This window comes from Carcharodon carcharias, chromosome 13, assembly GCF_017639515.1.
Source record: "Carcharodon carcharias isolate sCarCar2 chromosome 13, sCarCar2.pri, whole genome shotgun sequence".
NCBI classification, from domain to species: domain Eukaryota; kingdom Metazoa; phylum Chordata; class Chondrichthyes; order Lamniformes; family Lamnidae; genus Carcharodon; species Carcharodon carcharias.
Window position 1 is genome coordinate 111490594 of NC_054479.1, and position 25844 is coordinate 111516437.

At 38.5% G+C, this 25844-nt stretch overlaps 1 protein-coding gene across 1 annotated transcript in view; it reads right to left on the reverse strand.

The window, feature by feature from the left end:
- Window positions 1-570: 570 nt before the first annotated feature.
- brd1a (bromodomain containing 1a) overlaps window positions 571-25844 on the reverse strand; it is a 38806-nt gene continuing 13532 nt past the window's right edge. Inside the window, exons 3-13 of the mRNA XM_041202584.1 lie at window positions 24124-24280; window positions 20641-20772; window positions 20382-20510; window positions 19455-19767; window positions 14877-15137; window positions 13816-14316; window positions 12133-12265; window positions 10152-10282; window positions 8615-8721; window positions 6913-7067; window positions 571-2410 (exon numbers count right to left, since the gene is read on the reverse strand). Coding sequence (XP_041058518.1) covers window positions 2227-2410; window positions 6913-7067; window positions 8615-8721; window positions 10152-10282; window positions 12133-12265; window positions 13816-14316; window positions 14877-15137; window positions 19455-19767; window positions 20382-20510; window positions 20641-20772; window positions 24124-24280 — 2203 coding nt within the window. The 3' untranslated portion in view covers window positions 571-2226. The remainder of the gene's footprint in view (window positions 2411-6912; window positions 7068-8614; window positions 8722-10151; window positions 10283-12132; window positions 12266-13815; window positions 14317-14876; window positions 15138-19454; window positions 19768-20381; window positions 20511-20640; window positions 20773-24123; window positions 24281-25844) is intronic.

Here is a 25844-nt window from a genome sequence, read left to right on the forward strand (position 1 = left end):
GTGTACCTCAGTACCCCTCTGATCTGAGCATTTACTAGTAAGCTATCGAGACACCTTCATAACCTACAACTAGTAACAAAGATTGTTCTGATTGTTAGGACACTGGTCACCATATCACATTTTATGGTAAGCAATATAATTCATTTCCTTAGCTTAGAGAATCCTTCCAAAATTCTGCAACTGTGACAATAGTTTCAGTTTATGACCTAATTTAGCTACTCCTGAAATATTTAGGCAAGAAAATGTTAATTTACTTCCAGTCACTAGGTTACTTTATGGTTCACAAAAGCTAAATGCATTTTTATTTTTAAAATCATTAGTTTAAAGAAAGCCATACTCGTTAGCCTGTTCTACCTCATTGTGTCCAAAAGAAAATATTTACACAACTTTTATCAATTGAAAATGAATACACTAACTCAATTAACAAACACATTTCAACATAGAAAACACATTCAAAAATTCTACAGCTACCCACCTTCCCCATTGTTGGCAGAATTTTACACATTTTTGTTACAATTGTCCCATACAACTCAACAAATCACTGAACACAAAAACGTCATTAAAGCATAATTTAGGGAATATGCAACAAACAGATTGCATCACATTTATTCCTTCCCAAAGTACAGTTTTAAACTGATGTGCCTGTAGTCAACCAAACATTTGTTCTATAGTTATAACACTTTACAAATTTCAGTTTCAAACCAGTTCAGCTGCTTATAAAAGTTACTACAAAGCAAATCTGTACACTTTCTACAATAAATTAAAAAACACAAATGCAGGCACAAATTGTTTTTAAAAAATTGTGTACAGGTCCCATATTAAATCACAGCAGAAAAGAAATGTAATATTAAAATACTCCTCCCAAAGTAAAAAAAGTTACAAGTTTGTTTGAAGTGAATTCATATACAATATACACAGGCTACAAAACCACTTAGTACAACAAGCACTCCAGCAAATCAGGTATTCTGGGCAGTAAATGCCAACTTTTTGGGGGTAATTTTTTAAAAAAGCTGCATTTCATAAATACCCAAAATCAAACCTGCACACCAGTTTCCCTTTCAAAATACCTTTCCAAGTATTTTAGAATTATTACTTTAAATGCTGTTTAAGGATAATGCTACATTTTGGTAAATCATTTTTTTTCAGCACCATGAATTGAATCAATCTTAAAGCAGCGATACAGAAGGCAAGGTGTTCATTTAATATTGCACTAAGCTAGCAAATTCAAGGTCAAGTCTTCAGCTAGAATTGTCAGGAGGAAAATTGAAAAACTCTCACCCACCTACCACCGGTAATAGGATGCACTCTTTAAACTTACCCATCCACAGAAAGGTATTCATATGTGAAGTGACTTTGTTCTGCCTCTTATCTTCAGACTGATCAGATAAGAGAATGCATCACATAGTTTTTGATAATATAATGTTCAAAATTTTAGAAAGGGAAAGGTATTATGCTTTTTGGGTAAGACAGGGATGCCTATTGACTTTTCAACATGCTTTGGTTGACATAATTAGCACCAGTTCAAAATTATTGTTTTAAAGGGAGTTTTTGAATAAAACCTAGAGTGATAGAGGTACACTGCAGGGAAACTTTACTCTGATAAACAAGCATGTGCTTGATTTTTAATATTATGAAACACAACCCAACTTAAAATATATAACAAACTTGAGAATCAAAATTTCTTTTGGTAAGAAATACAAAAGCTCATTTTACTGCTCTATTGCACACCATTTAAAGTTATCTTGATTTTGACCATTAACTTTTTCAGCATATTTTGCACCAAAATTACCTGCTGCATGGCGCTTGGTTACATCAACAACTTTTTTCTGTTTATTTAATAAGTTACAGAACATTCAGATTATATAAAAAAGTACCAGAAACAGATAGTAATCAATTTTGACTAACAGAATAATTTACGGTGTGCAGCAATGTACAAGTATTTACAGCTTTTTCCTGTGACCTATAAACACTATGAACAAGTTAATCCTGTCAAAAACTTATAGCGGAAAATTTAGATGCTTACAAGAAAGGTAACGATGTATGAAAAACATAATTACAGCTGGCAGTGGATCAGCAGGTGCCATAATTTCTCTAAGCACAACTACTGGAACAATGATTGAGACAAAAGTGGAAAGTACATTCTTTAAGAACTGAGAAATGGTTCTGTAAAGCTTTCTTGGTGTTTAACTATAAGCCAGATGAGTATATGTCCCACACTTGACATTTTCAATCAATGTCACTCAAGTCACTGGTTTGTTCACCTTGGACTCTGCTTCGATGGAGCATTGCCCGCTCAAAAGCGATGCGAACAGATTTCCGAATGGAAGAAGTTCGACCTTCCATCATTTTTATTTTGTCTATGGTTTCATCAATGCCAAGAGGAACCACTTTGGATTTTGGTAGCCACTGCCTGTTGAGAGTAATAAATACATTACTTAAAAAAGATAATACATCTGCTAAAAGGTCATTGTTGAAATAAAATTTGTGAGCACATCTTTCAATGTTTCCCTTCCAGGCTGATTATAGCACCTCACCATTTTCCCTGCTGATATCAGCTACCACAACACAGATTAAGGAATGATCAAGTATGCTTAGAACTCTTTCATAAGGTGGTTTTACATGCAGAGCTATCAGAGGAATACTAAACAATACAAAATGGTTATGCAATTGACAGGATATACAGAGTTGGATAAGGAATAAAGGGAAGCTTATGGTAGATACCGAGGGCTCAAAACAGTGGAAGCCCTAGAGTACAGAAAGTGCAGGGAATTACTTAACAAAGAATTTAGGAGAGCGAAGAGGGACACGAAAAAACACTGGCGGGTAAAATAAAGGAAAATCCAAAGGCATTTTAGAAATATGTTGGGGCAAGAGGATACCAAGGGAAAGAGTAGGGCCCATTAGGGACCAAAGTGGCGATCTGTGAGAGGAGCCGGAAGACATAGGTGAGATTTTAAATGAGTACTTTGCACCTGTATTCATTATAGAGAAGGACGATGTAGGTATAGAAATCAGGGAGGGGGACTGTGATATACTTGAACAAATTAGCATCGAGGGGGAGAAGGTATTAGCGGGCTTAGAAGTGTATAAATCCCCAGGCCCAGATGAGATGTTTCCCAGGCTCCTGTGGGAGGCAAGGGAGGAGATTGTAGGGGCCCTGACATTAATTTTTAAATCCTCTCTGGCCACAGGAGAGGTGTTAGAGGACTGGAGGACAGCTAATGTGGTACCATTATTCAAGAAGGGTGGTAGGGATAAACCAGGGAACTATAGGCCAGTGAGTCTAATATCAGTGGTAGGAAAGCTTTTGGAAAAAATTCTGAGGAACAAAGTTAATCTCCATTTGGAGAAGCAAAGATTAATCAAGGATAGTGAGCATGGCTTTGTCAGCGGGAGATCATGTCTAACTAATTTGATTGAATTTTTTGAGGAGGTGATTAAGTGTATAGATGAGGGTAATGCAGTTGATGTAGTCTACATGGACCTCAGTAAGGCTTTTGACAAGGTCTCGCATGGGAGACTGGTCAAGAAGGTAAGAGCCCATGGGATCCAGGGAAGTTTGGCAAATTGGATCCAGGGAAGTTTGGCAAATTGGATCCGAAATTGGCTTAGAAGCAGGAGGCAGAGAGCGGTGGTTGAAGATTGTTTTTGTGACTGGAAGCTGGTGTCCAGTGGCGTACTACTGGGTCCCATGCTGTTTGTAGTGTACATTAATGATCTAGACATGAATGTAGGAGGTATTATCAGTAAGTGTGCAAAAGACATGAAAATTGGTGGTGTGGTAAATAGCAAGAAGGAAAGCCTTAGACTACAGGACAACATAGATTGGCTGGTCAGATGGGCAGAACAGTGGCAAATGGAATTTAATCCTGAAAAGTGTGAGGTGATGCATTTTGGGAGGACTAACAAGGCAAGGGAGTACACAATGAATGGTAGGACCCAAGGAAGTTCAGAAGATCAGAGGGACCTTGGTGTGCATGTCCATAGGTCCTAGAAGGCAACAGGACAGGTAGATAAGGTGGTTAAGAAGGCACATGGGATTCTTGCCTTTATTAGTTGGGGCATTGAATACAAGAGGAGGGAGGTTATGATAGAGCTGTACAAAATGTTAGTAAGGCCACATCTGGAGTACTGTGTGCAGTTCTGGTCGCCACACTATAGGAAAGGTGTGACTGCACTAGAGAGGGTGCAGAGGAGATTCACCAGGATGTTGCCTAGGCTGGAGCGTTTCTGCTATGAAGAGAGACTAGATAGACTGGGATTGTTTTCCTTAGAGGGGGCTGAGGGGGGACCTGATTGAGGTGTACAAAATTATGAGGGGCATAAATAGGGTAAATAGGAAGAAACTTTTCCCCTTAGTGGATGGGTCAATAGCCAGGGGGCATAGATTTAAGTTAAGGGTCAGGAGGTTCACAGGGGATTTGAAGAAAATTTTTTTCAACCAGAGAATGGGTATCTGGAACTCAGTGCCTCAAAAGGGTGGTAAAGGCAGGAACCCTAACATCATTCAAGTATTACTTAGATGAACACTTAAAACGCCAGAGCATACAAGGCTAAGGGCCACTGGAAAACGGGATTAGAATACTTAGCGGTTTGATGACTGGCGTGGACATGATGGGCCAAATGGCCTTTTTCCATGCTGTAAAACTCTATGACTCTAGAGTTTTACAGCACAGCACTGTCTTTTCTCATTATCAAAGGAATGAGCACAACTGCTGTTGTATACAGTGATACAAGCACTCATCTTAGAAGAATACCATAGTTTGGACATTTTCAGATGATGACACATTTACACAATAGTTACTCAGAGACAAGAAACACTTCATACTGAGAAAGGTGGAATGAAGTTAAACAGTGGACACAATGTTCTGGGATCCATTTGACTTTCATGAAATTTAAGTTTTGTTCCAGCAGTTTATAATGCCTTTGGGAATTCAATTTATTAGATACCCTTGCAATCAACAATTCTACTATCTAGAACATGGGGGCACAGCCTCAGGTTAAGTGGTCAATCATTCCAGACTGAGATGAGGAGAATTTCTTCGCTCAGAGTTTTCCACCTGTCAGGCAGGCGGGCCTGACCCAATCTCCGGCGGGGGGGAGCCGATCCCCGCTGGAGAAGCGGCCCCGTCATTTTAAGTGGGCAGGCCAATTAAGGCCCGCCCAGCATGACGTCCACCAGCAAGCTTGTGCGGGCAGGGGATGGGATTCCCCAAATGCGAGAGTGCGCTTTCGCGCACGCGCACGAAAGAGCGCACATCTCCCTGAGGCTAAGTGCTGCCTCGGGGAGATCGCTGATAGCTGTATAAATTTTAAAAATAGAAAAATAATAAAATCCTTAACATGTCGCCCTCATGTAACAATGTCATACGAGATGGGACATGTTAATAAATTAACCTTAAAGTTGGACGGGCGGGGCCTTTAATTATTTTAATTATCCTGTCAATGGCCTCAATTGGCCATTGACAGGTCGGTGGGCAGACAGCTGATCTCGCCTTCCTGAAAATTTAAATGGGGCAGGATGACATCAGGGGTTCTCCCCTGAAGTTATCCCGCGTCATTTTGCTGTTGGCGAGCGGGCCCTGCCCCCTGCTCGCCAACGGCAAAATCCAGCCCAGAGTTGTCAATCTTTGGAATTTTCTACCCTGAAGGGTTGTGGATGCTGTATCAATTATAGTACAGCTTTTGTGCCTATGTTTAATATTCTGGACTTCACAGCTGAACACAGATTATGTTAATCAATTTTTATATTAATTCAGATCCAGCACTCTGCATTTTACATTGTAAAACATTTTTAATTGTAAAATTCAGTATGGCAAATTAAATCTTCTGCAGTTCAAAAAGTTAGGTTCATAGTCTGGGGATTTTTTTGTTTATGGACAGTGGCCAATAATGTGCCACCCTGCATAGAAGTTTGTACCTTACTGACTTTAGTAGTTGGGTGATCTGAAATGCAGAGCTTGCAGCTGCTAGATTGAATTCTGGACTATATAAACATTTGACTTATTTGTGAGTAAATTACAACATAGGCATATCTGATCCATATTTTAAAACTTGTAGCCTTGTGTTTATCAAATGAATGTTACTCAAAAAAGATGGAAATCAATTAGACCACAAAAGGGAGTCTACTTTTTCATGGCATATCACAGTTAAACAAATAACAAAAAATGAAAACCTGTTCCTTTGTCTGGGGATTCAGCTCTACTTTTGTGCACTCAATGCATAAGAATACACAAGAAATCGGAGCAGGAAAAAATATGGGTACTCGTGCCTGCTCCAATATTCAATATGATCATGGTTGATCTTCTGACGCAACTCCACTTTTTTACCTGCTCCCCATATTTCTGTATCTCGAGATCAAAAATTTATCTGTCCCAGCCTTGAAGGTACTGAATGATACAGCATCCACAACCCTTCAGGGTAGAAAATTCTAAAGATTGACAACTCTGAGTGAAGAAATTTCCCCTCATCTCAGTCTGGAATGATTGACCACTTAACCTGAGGCTGTGCCCCCATGTTCTAGATTTTCTAGCCAGGAGAAACAACCTCCAAGAGGTCTTCAAAGGACCAAATAAATACAAGTTCTTTTCTTTTCAAAATACTTGTACTGCAATGAACAAAAAAAAGTAACTCACGCCATAACAGACAGTTACTCTAGGAAAGAAACAAATCAACTGTGCCTTCATTTATTTTCTAATATATTCTATAAGAGGAGGAAGACGACAATATCATAAGAACTTTCTCCAGTATGTAAAATGCAGCCAGTGTGTTAATTTATTCAAAGTGTCACCTCAAATGAAGTGGCTGAAATTTAACACTAATTTAAACAATAAACTCTTATAAATCTAACTTACAGGCAAAGCTAAAGTTTAAGTTTTTTATCCAAGATTTGCATAGTAACTGTGCACTTACCAGCTTCGTTTGTTGTCAAAAAACAGAACAAGGTAAAGCTTCTCCCCAGCTCTCCTTTGCATTTGCTCTCCCACTTTCAGTACATCTAGAGGGGGTACAGGTATAGGCACTCCATTGTGGCGAAAACCACTTCGAGACATCTTTGGATCAATTACCTATTTAAAGAAGGGGGAATATGTTACTTTTCCCAAGCGTTTTTCTTTATATCATGAATCTATATTAAAGTAAAATTTTAAGAAAAAGCACATGGAATTTTAACCTGAGGACAAAGTCAGCAAGAAAACCACAGCATTTGAAACATCCAACACTGCTTTAAAATTAAAGGTTTAATCCGGTCCTTTCAACATTGCAACTAGAACAAACTTTGATGGTCAATCTTGAGATTGATTGAACAGCTTTGGAACTGATAGTCAGAAATTTGGGTTTCACATTCAACTGCCTTTTTCAGCATCACTATGTGCTCCAAGGGCTAGCTAGCAATTTTAATTTCTAAAATGAAATCTTTGTTGAGCACCAGAACTAATGTACATACAGTTCACAAAGCACAATTTATATTTTATAGGACACCTAATTAAGCTCACTTTTGGGTAACTTGCTCAACTTTGAATATCTCAATATTTAACAGCTGTAAAATTCTTCCCAAAATATGCTCAAATATATAGCTTTGTGAATACAAAAGAACAAAAATTTAATATATAAAGCAACAGTAACATTTCTGTATTACAAAGCCATGTCCCAGGAATCTTGGCCCTGAAGCAGTTAATGACCTTTTGATAGGCCTAATAATACAAGTTTTTGATTTTTTTTTAATGTGTCCTTGGGGTATGAGCACCACTGCCGAACTGTTCCTGCTTAGTGGCTGGCTAGACCACTTCAAAGGGCAGTTAAGAGTCAACCACATTGTTGTGGGATAGCAGTCACATGTAGGCTAGATCAGGAAAGGATAGCAGATTTTCTACCCAAATGGACATTAGTGAACCAGATGAGTTTTAACATCAATCTGGTAGTTTCATGATTATTACTGTTACTAGAATTTTATTCTATATTTTTAATTAATTGAATTTAAGTTAATGGGATTTGAATGCCTGCCTCTGCAGCATTAGTCCAAAACTCTTCATTAGTAGTCCAGCAACAATATCACTATGCTACAATTTTCCTCTACAGACCATTAATAAAACTCAGTGTTCTCAACCGTTTTGCATAGTTCTAAATTGTAAACTATAGACCAGTTGTTGCAGTTGAGATTAATGGAAGTTTATCAATATCTCATGTTATTTAAAAACATGTCATTAATACTTGTGGTTTAAATGCTTAAATAAATTCGTATCACACCATCAATGTATTAATTTTGTATCAAAATATTGCTTTCCTTTTCCCTATGGTCTTATGTGCCACAAACGTTCACCTGAAAGGGTGAGCAAAGAACAGACTTCCAAGTTTCTGTGTTATATAATTACCAAATATGAGGTGAGCCTCCTTTCCAATCTGTTTCTACATGGGACGTATTAAGTTCCACATTGGTGTGTCTAGGAGGCACTAAGATATTGTGCAAAAAAAAAAGCTACCTTGAACCTATATCTGACTATTCTCACATGCTGTATTGGAATGCATATACATAGACTATAATGCCATTTCTGAAGCAAACATTATCAGTTTTAATTCTATTTGTTCGCTATAATAAACGCCATGGAGTTTTACTCACCAATGCTGGATACGATGGATAACCACTACACTTTGCCCAAATCAATTTTAAGGGCTCCAAAGCAGAACTGGAATCTGCAGAAGTCCACATACTGTTTTGGCCAACCTCTAGAAAAACAACATTCTATAATAACTAAAACCAGCTATTTCTTCAACAGCAAAAAAATACTTACTCCTACAAAATGTCACACAGGATTCAATAAAGAACCAAACCATTTAAATTCTAGCTACTGAGTAAATTTAGTTGAAATTCAATATTTCACCATTACCTTAGTCGGAGACTCAGATATGACAGATAGGGAAAGCTTAAACACAAGAAATAGGAGCAGTAAACACTGAGCCTTCTCCCCACCATTCAACACAATCATGGCTAATCTTCGGCTTCAACTCCACTTCCCCACCTGCACCCAATATCCCTAGATTCCCCAAGACCCCAAAGATCTATCTATCTCAGCCTTAAATATATTCAATAAAAGAACAACTACAACCCCCTGGGGTAGAGAATTACAAGGATTCGCAACCATTTGAGTAAGGAAATTTCCCCTCGTTTCAATCCTAAATGATCACCCCCTTGTCCTGAGACTGTGGGCCCGTGTTTCAGATTCCCAGCCAGTGGAAGCAACCTCAGTGCCTACCCTGTCAAGCTCTTCAGTACCTTGTATGTTTCAAACTAATCACCTCTCCAGAGAATATAGGCCCAATTTACTCCGTTTCTAATCACAGGAGAACTGTCATTTCCCAGGGGCCAACCTACAACATCTTCGTTGTAATGCCTCCAATGCAAGCATATCCTTCCTTAAATAAGGAGACGAGTATTTCAGGTGTGGTCTAACCAAAGCTCTGTACAATTGTGGCAAGACTTCTTTATTCCTATACTCCAATCTCCTTGCAATGAAGGCCAACATGCCCCTTTGCTATCTCAAAAGAACTAAAACCTTTTATGTTATTTAGCATCCAGGTAAGTGGAATTGATTGCCAGTCTGCACAAAGAGGCACAAGTACAATGGGTCCAAAGGCCTCCTTCTGTGTTGTATTATTCTATGATTTTCACCATCCATTTTGTAAGCACGGGCCAACTTCCAGGGGTTAGGAGTCATTACTTTTTAGCTAATGAATTTTATACTAAACACCCACAGTTGTATCAGGCATGGCTAAATTAATTTTTGATGCATTCAAATTTAAGTAGTCATTTCTTGGTACTAATTGTAATGATGTAAGCAAAACATAAGTATTTAATATAGGTAACAATTTTCAATAACTCCTTTAATGTAGTAAACATTAAAAAACAAATTAAGAAGTAACTGAAAAGTTCAGAAAACACTACTTTCCCTATAAGATTAATTCCAGTCTAAGCATATAGTCAACTTCCGCTAATAATTAATCCAATGTTTTCACATATAAAACAATTAGCATGTTTACATTTTCCTGATGTTATCAATTTGGAAAACACAAATATATAAGATGAACCAACTTATCATAGTTTAATTAATCTCTCTTTGAATGATAAAAAGGTCTTAGCATAGCTCTAGGTCATTTACCTGCTGCAATTCTAGCTGCTTTGGCAAAATTACCATTTTCAATGCAAGCAATCAACTCATTTCTGTCTTCTAAGGGATTTCTTCGAGCTAATGCTGGTTTTCCTTTGCCACACTTTGGAAGGCTTATTGTGCTGACAGAGAGAAAAGTAAAAATGATAAAATTATTTTTATTGCAAGTATGCTCAAGCTTGAAATGATAATGTAGTGAGAAAGGATGCAATATTTAAAAATTGCTTATGTTTAGTGAAACAAAATAGGAGAATGGATGAAATGTTTCCGATTCTCCAACTAAAGCGGGGGGGGGGGGGGGGGGGCAATAAAAAAAAAATCATACCAGTAAATAAATAGTAAAATCCTGAAAAGCCTATATTTAAATTAATACAAGCACAACTTGACAACCTCAACATTAAATTAAATGAAATACAGGTTCTGAAGAAGTCATAGGCGACTTGAAACTTCCTCTCTCCACAGAAGCTGCCAGGCCTGCTGAGTATTTCCAGCACTTTGTTTTTACTTCAGATTTCCAGAAAACACTGTATTTTGCTTTTATATTATTGTGATATAAGTTCAATTAGTAGCACTCTCGTCTGAATCAGAAGGTAGTGGGTTCAAGTACTACTCCAGGACTTGAGCACAAAAACAAGAATTACAGCTGCATGTCAGAGGTGGCACACTTCGAAACGAGATTTTAAACCAGGTGGACATTAAAGAACCCATGATACTATTTTGAGCAGCAGGAGAGTTATCCCCGGTGTCCAGGCCAATATTGTCATTGGACTAGTAATCCAGAGACCCAGGGTAATGCTCCGGACCAAGGTTCAGATGGTAGGAATTTGAATTGAATAAATATCTGGAATTAAGTCTAATGATGACCATGAAACCACTGACGACTGTCGTTAAACCCATCTGGTTCATGAATGTCCTTTAGGGAAGGAAATCTGCCATTCTTATCTAGTCTGGCCTACATGTGACTCTAGACCCACAGCAATGTGGCTGACTCTTAAAAATGCCCTCTGAGCAAGGACAATTAGGGATGGGCAATAAATGCTGGCCTATCCAGCGACACCCACATCCCATGAACAAATAAAAAAAAATTATCCCTCGATGGACATCACAAAAACAGATTATCTGGTCTTTATCACATTGCTGTTTGTGGGAGCTTGCTGTGCATGAATTGGCTGCCATGTTTCCAACATTACAAGAGTTGTTGCACTTCAAAAGTACTTCATCGGCTGTGAAGTGCTTTGGGACATCCAGAGGTTGTGAAGAGCGCCGTATAAATGCATGCCTTTTCCTTCCTCTTCAAAATATCCTAAGTTGTTGCATTGTTCAAATGAAAAAGTGCTGCTATAATCTTAAAATAAGCCAGATTTATTACACAGAAGGAATAAAAGCACTTGCCACTTTTTGTGAGCAATTTTTAAAATGTGTGTCTCCATTTAAAATATAATTTGCTTATATGAACCTGCCGCACTTTGTAATCGCACAATTTGACTACTGGTAGATGAGCCATTTTTAAAATTCTTGTTCCATCAGCTCTGATGCCATGGTAAACCTCGTTAGGTAAATATTGTTGAAATTTTGAAATCGAAAAACTTTTTTTTAAAAATCAGCATTTTATTTTCATCCTAGTTATCAAAATAGCAACATGCTATACCACTAGCCTTCAGGCCTCCCTGCTGCTATTGACAGCATATATGCTTAAGGGTTGGCATAACTTATTAATATATTAAAGAATAATAAATTATATTTTTGATTCTACATCTTTGAAGGACTTACTCACAAATTATATTAGCCCATTACCAAACATGCTGCAAAAAAATGTAAAATATCCAATTTTACAAAACAAAGACTAAATTGACTTAAATGAAACAAAATATTACATTTTTACATTAAGTTCAGCTTTAACAAGTGATTCCTCTATTCCCGCAAAATCATTTATAAAATGCCTTTTGGTTTGTATAATAGTATACAAACTTACCTCGCATGGTTGGAAACCACACTAACACTGGTGCATATACTTGATTCTGAAGCACAACGACGACGCTGATGATCAGTTGTATTGGTTTGTGTGGTTTCTGGTTTTTCCTCATTACCAAACCCATTAGATAATGCTAGAGAAATAAAAATGGGGTTAAACATAAAATTATAACATTTAGTTCAATACTTTAAAGTATTCATCAGTTCCTGTGCTGAAATTTTGTTTGATGAACAAGAGACTTAAATTTGTCAAAGCAATTCAATAATGAGAGCATGAACACTGGCCAAAGATTTATTGCATTAGAAAATATTTATTGATTCATATGGGATTGATTTTCTTTTAAGAAACAGGAAAAGGTCATTATGCCCAATAAATATTTCCCTTTTCCTACAAATCTCCATTCCATCTAACTACTCCAGTTTCCTTCAATTTCCAAAAACTTATCTAGCTGCTTTTTCAAATCAATTACAAACCAATTTATATTATTAATAGCAAAGAAAGCCAGGTTATCAACTGAAGCAGCTTTGGACAAATTAGGAAAACTGGTCTGACAAGAGGCAGATACTGATTAATGTAGAAAAGTGCAAATTAGTGAGATTGGGGGAGGGGAATAAGTCATAGAGTACAAGTTAAACCATATTAATATGCATAATATGTATCTGGTTGTACCAATGTATACACAGTAAAATTATCACTACAATGCACAACCTCACAGCTTGCTCATTAAAAGTAATTGGACTTTGTACAACTGCAGTAAAAAAGAAAATAAGTCCAGGAAAGTGAGATAAAGCTAAAATTTGACACCAAGAACAAAATTAAGTCAGACTTTGTGCCTCTCAGTTCCAGCGCGGTCATTGGAGTGCAGCTGGAATTACACCAGTTATTGGGTAGGCCCATGCCTGTACAATCAAGACCTATAATATGTCCAACAGTCGAGCATGACAAGGCCACCAAATAGATTTTGCAAATTGTGAATTTCTATACTAGCATCAGTGTTTCGTATTTATTTTTCAAAGTTACTCTTTTATTTTACCACCACTACCTTTGGGATCAACTTAGGGTAATTATTTCACATTGTAAGTCTGCTTTATAAACCTGATATTAGACTTATAGAACAAGGGTACGAAGGAAGATTGTTGACGTAAACAGTATAAATGGAGTTCAAAGACAACTAAATGGGTTTTTGGAAAAAGAAGGAATTGACAGAATTAAAAAAGAAAAGTTGAAAGCACTTAGCAGGTCAGGCAGCAACAGTGGAGAGAGAAACAGAGTTAACATTTCAGGTTAACGACAAACAAGAAGTCAGTGAACGTTTACTCTGTTTGTATTTCCACAATGTTGCCTGACCTGCTGCGTATTTCCAGCATTTCCTGTTTTTGTTTCAATTTCCAGCATCTGTAGTATTTTAGATTTAGGAATTGAAAGATACAGCAGGAGGAGGGAATGCTTGTTGGACCCCAAGGATCTTTGTATGTTCCTGGGAAAAAAAAAATTATAAACTGTTGGTCCTTAGGGATTGAGACAAATTTTTGAAGGTCAAAAGGCTACTTTTTCTAAATAACACTTTCAGCCAATAGTTGCATGCATATACTGTAATGTTACAAAAACTCTACTTAAGATTGATAAAAATGTTCAAAATAACTCTTCAAATAGCAAGAATTCTCAAGATTTCTAGATATTTACCTAGGTCAGGTTTTTTGGGGGGCAATTTTTCACCATCGCCTTCAGAATCACCACACAAGCTACGTGACCTCTTCCTTGGCTGCAGCAGTGTCTCTAGTCTGGGAATTACCACGGATAAGAAGGTTTTTGTTCCAAGCTGCCCCTGAAGTGGTTGAGTGTCTGTATTTTTTGTTTGTTTTTGAGGGTTCACACTTTGGGGTTTTCGGAAAAGAACAGAGGTATGCCTACCAACATCAACTGATGAATCAACTACAGCAGTTTTTGAGTTACTGACATCACCGTTACTCAGGTCATCTGTAGTATGCCCATTCATTGTAACAGTATGCAGGGAAGTACTACTCACTTCACTGTCAAACTTAACTCTTTTGTGTAGTCTACTCTGGTCAGTGCTAGGTTCTATTGGTTTGAGGGTCGGTGGTTCAGATGGAGTTTCTGAAGATGGCAGAAGAGGCAAAGAATCAGATGGCTCAAGAGTAGGTGGCACTGAAGACTTTGAATCACCTGAAACAGTACACAGAATATTTACAAAATCTTTAAAATAGCAACAAAAATAGTTTAATGGTACTATCTGAAAAAGTTAGTTCTCCCCTACTTTTCTACTATACATGGCCTGTATCAGGTATTTGTTTAAATTGTATTTGCAAATGTAGAACAATACCTTCACAAAGTAGTTACATAAAAGGGTGACTCAAGGAAACCTGGCATAGTGCAATTTTATTTTGTATGAATCGGTAGTCAATTCACCTCCCAGATTTAAAATGCCTAAACACAACTAAAGTTAAACTGCAGAACGTTGAATATTGGTGCTAACTGGGCATAATTATCCTTCACCATTCCTGGGTGCTGACTTCAGCCCTTGAGTGATTGCTTTCTGTGGAGTTCTTGTACAAGCTAAGCTGAGAACAGCTCCTCTAATGGTTAAATTGCGATCTTTCTCATCCCATGAGATAATGTTTCACTTTAGGTATGCAGGTGGTTTTAACAAACATGTTGCCCTAAAAGAAGGGTTAAAGACAAGTGCATCAAATGTATTCAGTAATAATATTCACTGTATTACTCACCATCGTGTTCTGTTTTTGTCCCATCTTCAATGACACTGCTTTCAGTCTGTAGCTGTTCACTCTGTAGCTGTTCACTCTGAGCCTTCTGGTGGCTTAACCTTAAGCGGATATTATTAATTTCTTTCCGCAATAACTTGGCACGCCTAGATCTGGCACCACAGGATTTCATCGTACATGTAATGTCCAATTTGTCTAGCAACTCCTTGAGTTGCACTTCCAAAGACATGTGCTCTCTATTTGCAGGTACTAATAATCTATCCACTACAAAGAAGCAAAGGATCAATTAAAAGGCTATTTTAAGTCAAGGGTGACAGGCTTCCTAAAGTTAAAATAACCACAGTACACACAAATATGAGGCAGAATGTTTGCTGGCATTTGCACCCAAAGTCCAGCTCAGCTGGCTGAACCAGCAGAAGATTGGGAATCTGAAACATTAAGTGAGCTATGTTCCAACACTAATGGTCATGTTTTCCACAATCTTTTAAACTGATTTAAAATCCAATTCACCTGAATTAGGTCTCACCCACGAAACAGTCCATCAACCCCTCCCAACTTGTCAAAATTGAGATTCTGTTGGGTTTGGAAAGCTCTTTAAATTGTGCTCATTTCTTTCCAATGCAAAGATACTAGTAGACACAGTGAAATGCCTAGTGTACACCAATGAAACTGTTAAATAGTTCAATATAGTTCTTTTAAGTCATTTGCAGGAATTTTAAAGGTGGAGGATTGGACATCTTTATTAACAATATCTACTTTTGGTGATTGACCCATTTCAGCTATAAAACTGCATTAGATTATTGCTCTTAAATACATCAAGGAGTATATTTTAATGGAAGAATAATAAGAAACAATTACATTCTATTACGCTGCCTGATTGCACTGATCAATGGAAAATTATACATTTATTATGCAAATGAGTATTTGTGGAAACTTAGATTATAATCTAATCAACACAATTTCACATGCATATTGAACATAATTCCCAATTGCGACCAAAATAGCAACTCTACCCCATGAAGTCAACTGAAGGCTGGCATCAATACATCAATATTAATATCCCAATATTTTTTGTAATTGTAACAAATTGATAGTTATGCCAGCAAAGTTTAAGCTAAATAGGACAATTTTGTATTTTGTGATGGAATAAAAATTCAGATCCTATATATTTTTATCTTTATCAAAACATTGCACATTTTTGAACATATTAGCATTTGACGATTCCTGAAGTAAAACTATCAGCAAAATGTAATCCCTCAATACCGATGTGATATTACCAGCTGAACAGAATTACCACATTTATGTTAATAATTTAAGATTAAGGGTAAGAGTGCCAACTACCATAGCCCTTGAAGCTGCTTAGCCAGGATTTTGCTGTATGCTAAGGTTATTAAAATAATTGGTTCCAATAGAACAAAATAGCACAAAAGGAAGTCATTCATCCTATCATTCCTGCACTCTTTCGTAGTGCTATCCAATTAATCCCACTCCCTGGTCTTTCCCCATAGTCCAGTAATGTTTTTCCCTTCAAACCTTTAGTCAATTCCTTTTTGAAAGCTATGTTTGCTTCGTGTGTGTGTGTGTGTGTGTGTGTGTGTTTCCGTCCGTCCTCCAGTGTTATTCCGAACAAACCACTCTTCTGTCAGCAGGTGTAAGGTTAGACATCGGTAAAATCAAAATCCCCTTCCCACTGAAAGTAAAAGCCAAGTGCCTAAAATTTAGTAGGGTGTATCCCGATTCACCCAGAAATACAATATGAACAACCACATCATTTCACCAGGATTTCTACTGTACATACAACAGATGATAAGTTTCAAATAAAAGCAAAAAACTGCGGATGCTGGAAATCCAAAACAAAAACACCTGGAAAAACTCAGCAGGTCTGATAGCATCTGCGGAGAGGAACACAGTTAATGTTTTGAGTCCGTATGACTCTTCAACAGAACTAAGGAAAAATAGAAAAGAGGTGAAATATAAGCTGGTTTAAGGTGGGGTGGGACAAGTAGAGCTGGATAGAGGGCCAGTGATAGGTGGAGATAACCAAAAGATGTCACAGACAAAAGGACAAAGAGGTGTCGAAGCTGGTGATATTATCTAAGGAATGTGATAATAAAGGTACAGATGGCCCTAGTGGAGGTGGGGTGGGGGGGGAAGGGATCGAAATAAGCTAAAAGGCAAAGATAAAACAATGGATGGTAAAACAAAAATAATGGAAATAGATGGGAAAAGAAAAATCTATATAAATTATTGGAAAAAAGGGGGATCAGAAAAGGGGTGGCATTTTCACATGGTTCATCTCTGACACTTCCCTTCCCTTCCTTGACCTCTCTGTCTTAATTTCTGGTGATAAGACTGTTTACCAATATTCATTACAAGCCTACCGACTCCCACAGCTACCTCGACTACAGCTCCTCACACCCCGCTTCCTGTAAGGACTCCAACCCATTCTCTCAGTTTCTTCACCTCCGTCGCATCTGGTCTGATGATGCCACTTTCAAAAACAGTTCCTCTGACATGACTTCCTTCTTCCTTAACCGAGGGTTTCCACCCACGATGGTTGACAGGGCCCTCAACCGTGTCCAGCCCATCTCCCGCGCATCCGCTATCACACCTTCCTCCCCCTTGTCCTCACTTATCACCCCACCAGCCTCCGCATTCAAAGGATCCTCCGCCAACTCCAGCATGATGCCACCACCAAACACATCTTCCCTTCATCCCTCCTGGCGGCATTCTGCAGGGATCGTTCCCTCCGCGACACCCTGGTCCACTCCTCCTACAACTCAACCCCCTCCCACTGCACCTTCCCATGCAATCGCAGAAGGTGCAATACCTGCCCCTTTACTTCCCCTCTCCTCACTGTCCAAGGGCCCAAACACTCCTTTCAAGTGAAGCAGCATTTCACTTGCACTTCCCTCAATTTAGTCTACTGCATTCGCTGCTCCTAATGCTGTTTCCTCTACATTGGGGAGACCAAATGCAGACTGGGTGACCACTTTGCGGAACACCTTCGGTCTGTCCGCAAGCATGACCCAGACCTCCCTGTCGCTTGCCATTTCAACATTCCACCCTGCTCTCATGCCCACATGCCTGTCCTTGGCCTGCTGCACTGTTCCAGTGAAGCTCAACACAAAACGGAGGAACAGCACCTCATCTTCCGACAAGGCACTTTGCAGCCTTCTGGACTGAATACTGAGTTCAACAATTTTAGATCATGAACTCTCTCCTCCATCCCCACCCCCTTTCCAATTTTCCCCCTCCTTTTTGTTTTTTCCAATAAGTTATACAGATTTTTCTTTTCCCACCTATTTCTATTATTTTTAATGTATTTCCATCCGTTGTTTTATCTTTGCCTTTTAGCCTATTTTGATCCCTTCCCCCCACCCCACCCCCACTAGGGCTATCTGTACCTTTATTATCACATTCCTTAGGTAATTTCACCAGCTTCAGCACCTCCTTGTCTTTTTGCCTATGACATCTTTTGGTTATCTCCACCTGTCACTGGCCCTCTATCCAGCTCTACTTGTCCCACCCCACCCCCCTTAAACCAGCTTATATTTCACCTCTTTTCTATTTTTCCTTAGTTCTGTTGAAGAGTCATACAGACTCAAAACGTTAACTGTGTTCCTCTCCGCAGATGCTGTCAGATCTGCTGAGTTTTTCCAGGTATTTTTGTTTTTACCACTTTTTGAACATTTGATGTCATTGTCTGCCTGCTGAGAGAATTAAGAGGCAAGGATTCTGGTCCAATTTTACACCCCAAGCATGCCTTGTTCTTTTTGGACATGGGGATGGGGTTAAAATCAGAGCAGGTGTCTAAATTAGGGTTCTGCCCTTGATTAAGAGCCCCTCTGTCCAACTGAAATTTGGGAGTGTTGTTGTGTTCATTCTCAAACCCATCCACTAACCCTTCGAGGCAGCGAGTCGGCAGGACAATCTCTGCCCAGAGACTTGTGCACAAAGTTAAGTTGTTGACATGAAAGTGTTGATCTAACTACCACCGATATGGAAGCTGAGGAGAAAGAATGTCATACTGCAGCTGCTAGGAGAATTTCTACCACCACCTTAGCTTTACAAGATTGACCTAGTCTTGATCAAAAATCCTCATAATGAGGTGCCTTTAAAAGGCATTACTTGTTGTCCGATTCTCTACCCACTCATCATCCCCACAGACAGCTTTCAATAAATGGCACTCTGGAGCACTAGCCCTTCAATCATAATTAAAAGAGATATGACAACCAAATTGGTCCACAGCTTTCATAGGCTTCACCAGCATGCTTTTCGGCTGCTACATCTTTTTTCAGCAAAAGTAGAATTTCTCCCCCTGAAAATGTCTGATCACACATCTTGGAGGGGGCGGGGGGAGGAGAAGAAAAATCAGCTGTTGTCCTTGGAACAAGATTACCTACCACATACCAGGAGCTATTTGCTCAAGGAGGAAAAAAACAAACTGAATATTATTATTCTACGTGCTATATGCAAAAGTTGATAAATGCTGTTTTCTTGGTCATCGTATGAAATAGTAGACACCGTATTATTACAGTGGATCAGTGTATTCCTAGAAGTAAAAATAAAAATAAATACCTTCTTCCCATGTCAAAGGCTTGGTTGTTTCACACTTTGGTGGTTCAGGCAAATGCATTGAGGTTTCATAGTCATAACCAATTCGGTCTGCTTCACGACGAGCCTGTCTTAATATGACTCCTCCCTGATCTCTCAGTCGCACAGCTGCTCGGTAAAATATTGTATCTTTTGCATTGTATTTCATACAATTATCTATAATGAGGTTAACATCAGCTTCAAACTCATCCAGATTATTATAACCATGATCTTCTATCCTTTTTCTCATTGTGGAGAAATCCATAGGATGTGTTATATGATCTAAATAGTCTGGAACCTGAAAAATGAAAGAAGGTTTTAGTTAATGATGGGCTTTTCTCAAGTGCCTCAAAAACAAATGTTTGCTGACTGCAAATTATACCCAAAATATTTTGAAGAAACATACATTTCTGGCAAACTAAAACTGGTTTGGTTTTAGTTTTAAAACTGGGGGGTGGGTGGGGGTGCAGGGGACGAAGGGGACAGGAGTGACAATATTTAAAGACTTGCTCATATTGCTCATTTCTGTGCATGGAGAATGCTGTCAGAACGAAGTTGGCAAGGGATCTAAGATTTTCAGAGAGCACCATGGAGGTCCTTGTGAAGGAAATCAGCAGAAGGAAGAAGGTTCTATTTTTTGCTGATGGGTGCCAAAGCAAATTCCTCAGCAGTAATGACAAAGCTGGCTGAGCATGCAATTGTGCACAGCATCGTGAAACAATCCTTATGCTAGTGTAACAAGTTTCCCTTTCCCATCTGAAAGTATAAAATAATTCATTCAGGAAAATGTGCAAACTTTTATTACTCACGAGAAACCATTTTCAAAGCAATCTTGAGCACTTGAGTGGAAATAACATGATTCTAGCCAAAACAAACATTGGATTTTTATATTCAGAATAGGGAGATTCGTACCTCTTTCAAGCTCACTGGCTGAGCAAATATATGTGCTGTGTCCTTTTCCTGAAGCTGTTCCAAAACTGAGCGCAACATAACAGTTAATGGTGTCAGCTGGAGCTCCATAGCCACCTGGTGAACTTTGACCTGCCAATATTTAAACATATTTGAAGTAAGTTATCCAAAGCTGTGGCAAATCACAAAAACTAAAATTGAGTAGCACCCTTTAAATTGAAATTATCCTATAAATTTGATAAGAATAGATACTGAACAATACCTGTTCACGTTTTAACTTTTCACGTTTACGAATAAGTTCAACCAATAAACGTGCTCTTTCTAGGTCATGTCGTAGCCTCTGCCAGTATTTCAGTTGCTCTTTCATGCCATTTTTCTGCTCATTATCTGTTCTCTTTTCCAATCAGGAAGGAAGGAAAAATGTAGAAAAAAATTAAGAATTTTGAGAAAAATTCTCTGGTTAAAAAATAATTTTGTTACAATAGTTGATAATAGTTATGATTTTCTTATAGAAACTCTCTTTCAAATTCTCCCTTAATTCTACATATAAAATCCTTTCTCTAACAAAAAGCTATCAGTCTACTCAATCACTCTTTTACATTTGATCTCTTTGTCGCAGTAAAATTCCTACTCTCTCTGATCACCCCAAGGTATGGGTCCCATTTTGGTTCTTTAAGTCCAAGAGCTGCAGATTGAACATCATGGTGCGCAACTGGTTTAGCCAATCACCATCATCAGATTTGACCGAACCACATAAAACACTATCAAGCCCTTCCTTCCCCTGCCAAAACTGGTCACCACTCGAAACTTATCCTGGAATGCAAAAATACCAACCTCCTTTAATCAGTCCTTCAGCAAGAATGGATTCAGTTAAAAGAAGCCAACATTTAAAAGCTCAAAAAGTGGTATTGCAAAAAGGCCACTTGTAATGGTCATTTTTCAAAAACTGGCCAAACCTTGTCACCCAGTATTCCACGGAACCTTGAAACTGACTTAAAAAACCTTGATGCTAATCGACAGATAGTAGAGGCAATTAAGCCGCACAATGAAATGCGTCTATCTAAGATTTAAAAGATTTTGTCTCGATCATCAGATCATCATGAACTGCTATCTACAGGCTAATAAGCTATATGGAGGCACTGTGTCTGAATGTGTCCCCACATTCCTTGGAAATGCTAATTCCAAAGAGCTTTTTTAATTGGAGCAAAACTTAATCATATGATAACCAGGATCTTCCCCATAGAAATACCTTCATTTATGTTAACAATCTATTCATGAATCCAGGATATGAGACTGCTACGTATGTAAAGCAGCACAGGTTTGGGGAGGGGTTCAGATTAGCCATGAACTTAATGACTGGCAGCATAAGTTCAAAAAGCCAAGTGGCCTATTCCTTCTCCTAGATCGTATGAGTTTGTGATAATCATGGTCACAGATGTGATGTGATTTTTGGTAGTTTTAAGGAACGCGTGTTGCAGTAACAAGAGCACCGACAGCTGTCAAAGCAAAAGCAATAGTGGAAACACTGCACACTATGGAACTTCTCAAAAGTAAGTTTAATAAGGGGGATGAACTAAAACAGGACAACTAAAGGAAAAACAGTGACAGAAGCAGCAATTTTTCAGAAGCAGAATTTTCAAGGATTAACAGCGCATGTGCAGTTCAGAAGTTATGTGATCAGTGTATGTGAGCATGGTACTGATTTAACTCAAAAGCAAGCAGGATGCTGATGTTTGTAAGTTATCAATGGTAAACAGCATTTGTAAGTACTGATCTAACATAAGAGAAGCAGAGTATTTATGGTTGTAAGTTTATCAATGTTACAATAAACTATTAAGAGTTGTGAGCCTTGACCATTTCTCCACCCAGACAAGTTCAGGTCGAACCTTAGAGTTAGGAATATAAGAGGAGAGAGGTGTGGCCATTCACCACTCAACTTTCTTTCCCAATCCACATGCTAGTTGACATAGTGAACAACACCCTTAGGGGAGGCACTCTCCATTTTCAAATCTGTCATTATCATTCACTTTTCAACAGATCCACACTTGATCTCTCCATCCTTGCAGACCACTGCACATTCTACCTTCCTTTCTCCTCCATATTCCTCAAATGTGTTCTTACCTCCCAAATCTGTGCCCATATTCCTCAAAACTCAATTTTGAACCTCGCCAACTACCTTTCTGCCCCTGCCACATCATTGAATCGACACTGCTTAATCAGAAATAACATCCTGTGATTACGAGTGTCTTGCACTTTCATAGCGCTCCTTTGTGACTAATCTGCGCCCTTTCACTTGGTCAACCACACCATCCTTCTTCAATGCCTCTCTTCCCTTGTCTACATGAGTACAACTGCGCTCACCTGGTTCCACTGTTACCCAATTGTCAGAAGATCTTCTACAATGGATTTTATTTCTGCACCATTGTTACCTCTGATCCCCCAAGTACCTATGCTTGGCTCCGTCCAATTGGTCATTTACATGCTGCCAAGGGGCAGCATCTTCTGAAGACTTGGTGTTATGTGCTATATGCACACCTACGACACTCAGCTCTATCCAGCACCATCTCCCCCAACCACTCCACTGCTTGTCTCTCAACCAGTTTGTCTGACTTTTAGTGTTGGTGAGCCATAACTCCTTCCGTTAAACACTGGGGAGACCAAAAAGTCATTTTCCTTACACCTTTTCCAAACTTCAATCCCCCACCATCGATTCCATGCTCTTCCCCAGTGAATGTCTTAGGTCGACCCAGAGAGTTTGTAAACTCAGCATCCTATTTTACCAAGCTGAGCTTCTGACCATATCATCTCAATTACAAAGAATACCCACTTCCACATGGGATGAAAGCACTTGAAGAGTAATGTATATTTTACTGATGATCACTGCATAATTTTTCATGAATTAATTCTTGGAATCACTACCTTCCAACACACAGTATCTACTGATTGGTGAATAACACACACTTTTTTCATTTGTATTTTAACAGATGCAACACAAAGAGACAAGCAGACAGACAGAGAAGGGGGCACAGAGAGAGAGAGAGACACACACACACACACAAACACGCAGAAACACAAACCATTGACAAACACAAGAACGTTGTTTTCACATTTTAAAGATTGTCCTTTGGTATCTTTCAATATTACATACCTTAACAGTAGGATTACTGACATTTCACTATGAAGAGTCATATGAAACTGTTCACATACCGTAGCTAAATATTCTACTTTGCCCCTTTTCCAAAAAAACTTATTAATATCTCTTCTACCCGACACATATACATCTTGGTTCAGGCAGGAACTGTGGTTGAAAAGATAAGTGACTTGAACCTTGGCCTCACCACCATCATTATTTTCTAGTGACAAGATATATATACGACATAACGGCTCTCACTGAAATTTTCCTTTCTTGCATGGAAATATTTGGCCTGGAAATAGATTAGAAACTCAGAATAGGCAGAACAAAAGAAATCTAACTTATGACCCTGGTGTTCCACAACAGGGCATGACAAAGCAACCACTTTTAAAAATCATATTTCAATATTGGCATATGCAGCCTGCACTGCAATAATGAATATATTTCGAGTTTAAACCCAAAATGGATCCATGACTGCAGGTCAAAACAGAAAAGAAAATTCAACTTTCTCGGTCAGGTACCTCAAATCAGATCTAATCTTTTCCAAAAACAGCCTGCTTGACAAGTCTGAATATTGAGGAAAAGGAAAGAAAAGCAATATGTAACCAATACCTGCTGTGCACTTCTCTGAGTCTGCAAGTGTGACTGCAATCGTCGAAGTAGGGGTACACCATTTCTTGATTGTCGTTTAAGTGTCCAGTAAACATACAACCTCTGTATAAACTGTTTCTTCCGTGGCACTGACACCTGACTCATTATTTTGTTTAGCCTGCAAAGAAAATAACCATTTTAAAGTAGTAATTTTAGGCATTATAACAATCATAAAAATGTCTTTGGAAACTGAAGTCCAAGCAGTGAAGATGCTTTATTTAATCTTGCACAAATTTTCTCTTTGCCCATTATTTTAATTATTTTTAATCAAAGCCAATTCCCTCATATTTTGTACAGAGCAAAACACAGATCCAAGGAAGAATCATAAACATTAACAGATGCTGCCAGACTTGCTGAGTTTTTCCAGCACTTTGCTTATTTCAGATCTCCAGCATCCACAGTATATGATTTTACCTTTTGTAAATGTTTATGGATTCACTAAAGCAAAGAAAGGAAAATGTTGGAGTCTATGATGGTCATTTAATGATCCTTCACACAAATTCTTGGTCTTACTAAAACAAAAATATGCTTTGAACGATTGATACATTTTGTATAAAAGTATGAGTAGAAACATGAAGGAAATAAGTATGGGTTGGGGGGAGGGGGTGGAGGAGGATCTTGAAATTTAAAAAAAATGTTTTTGCATGTTCTGTAACTCAAAATGTAATTTCAATGTCATTGCACATTACTTGTTTAAAATAGGGCCTTTTAAAGGAAAACCAAACAATGTAATATAGTTTATTCTATAAACCTAAAATAATACAATATTCTGCAATATTTAACATTCTGTCATGTGCAATAAAGCAACTTGCAACCACATTACATGAGAGGGGCTGAAAGGAAAAATATTGCTCAGTAATGCAGCACAAATGTGACTGCTACACACCATCTAATTACAAGAATTCACCTATGTCCCAAAATAATTAAAATTTACTCAACCAGTTTGACACTATGTCTAGAACTATTTCTAGAGCTAATACCCAGAATGGGCAGGTTGTCTTATTAGGAAAGGTTGGACAGACTAGGCTTGTATCTGCTGGAGTTTAGAAGAATAAGAGGCGACTTGACTGAAGTAGATAAGATCCTGAGGGATCTTGACAAGGTGGATGTGGAGAGGATGTTTCCTCTTGTGGGGAGAATATAGAACTAGAGGGTCACTGTTTAAAAATAAGGGGTCACCCATTTAAAACAGAGATGGGGTGAAATTTTTTCTCTCAGTGTGTCACGAGTCTTTGGAACTCTCTTCCTGAAAAGGCGGTGGAAGCAGAGTCTTTGAATATTTTTAAGAGAGAGCTGGATAGATTCTTGGTAAGCAAGGTGGTGGTGGTGGTGGGGGGGAGGAGGATAGGTTATCGGGGTAGGCGGGATGCAGATTTGAGGTTACTATCAGGTCAGCCATGATTTTATTAAATGGTGGAGCCGGCTCGAGGGGCCGAATGCTGTACTCCTGCTCCTTGTTCATATGTAACATAGGTCTGTGTGCTATGAAATTATTACCTGACATTCAGTTTTGACTGAATCCCAATTTCCTCCAAATAAACATTCAGTAGATTGGAGTCATCACCATTGACCAACACCATAAACTCAATATCCTTGCCATAAACTCCCTGCCCATTACCCAGCACTGTCACAAGCTGAACCAGACAGTCCATAATTACAATTTTAAAGTAGTAATTTTAGGC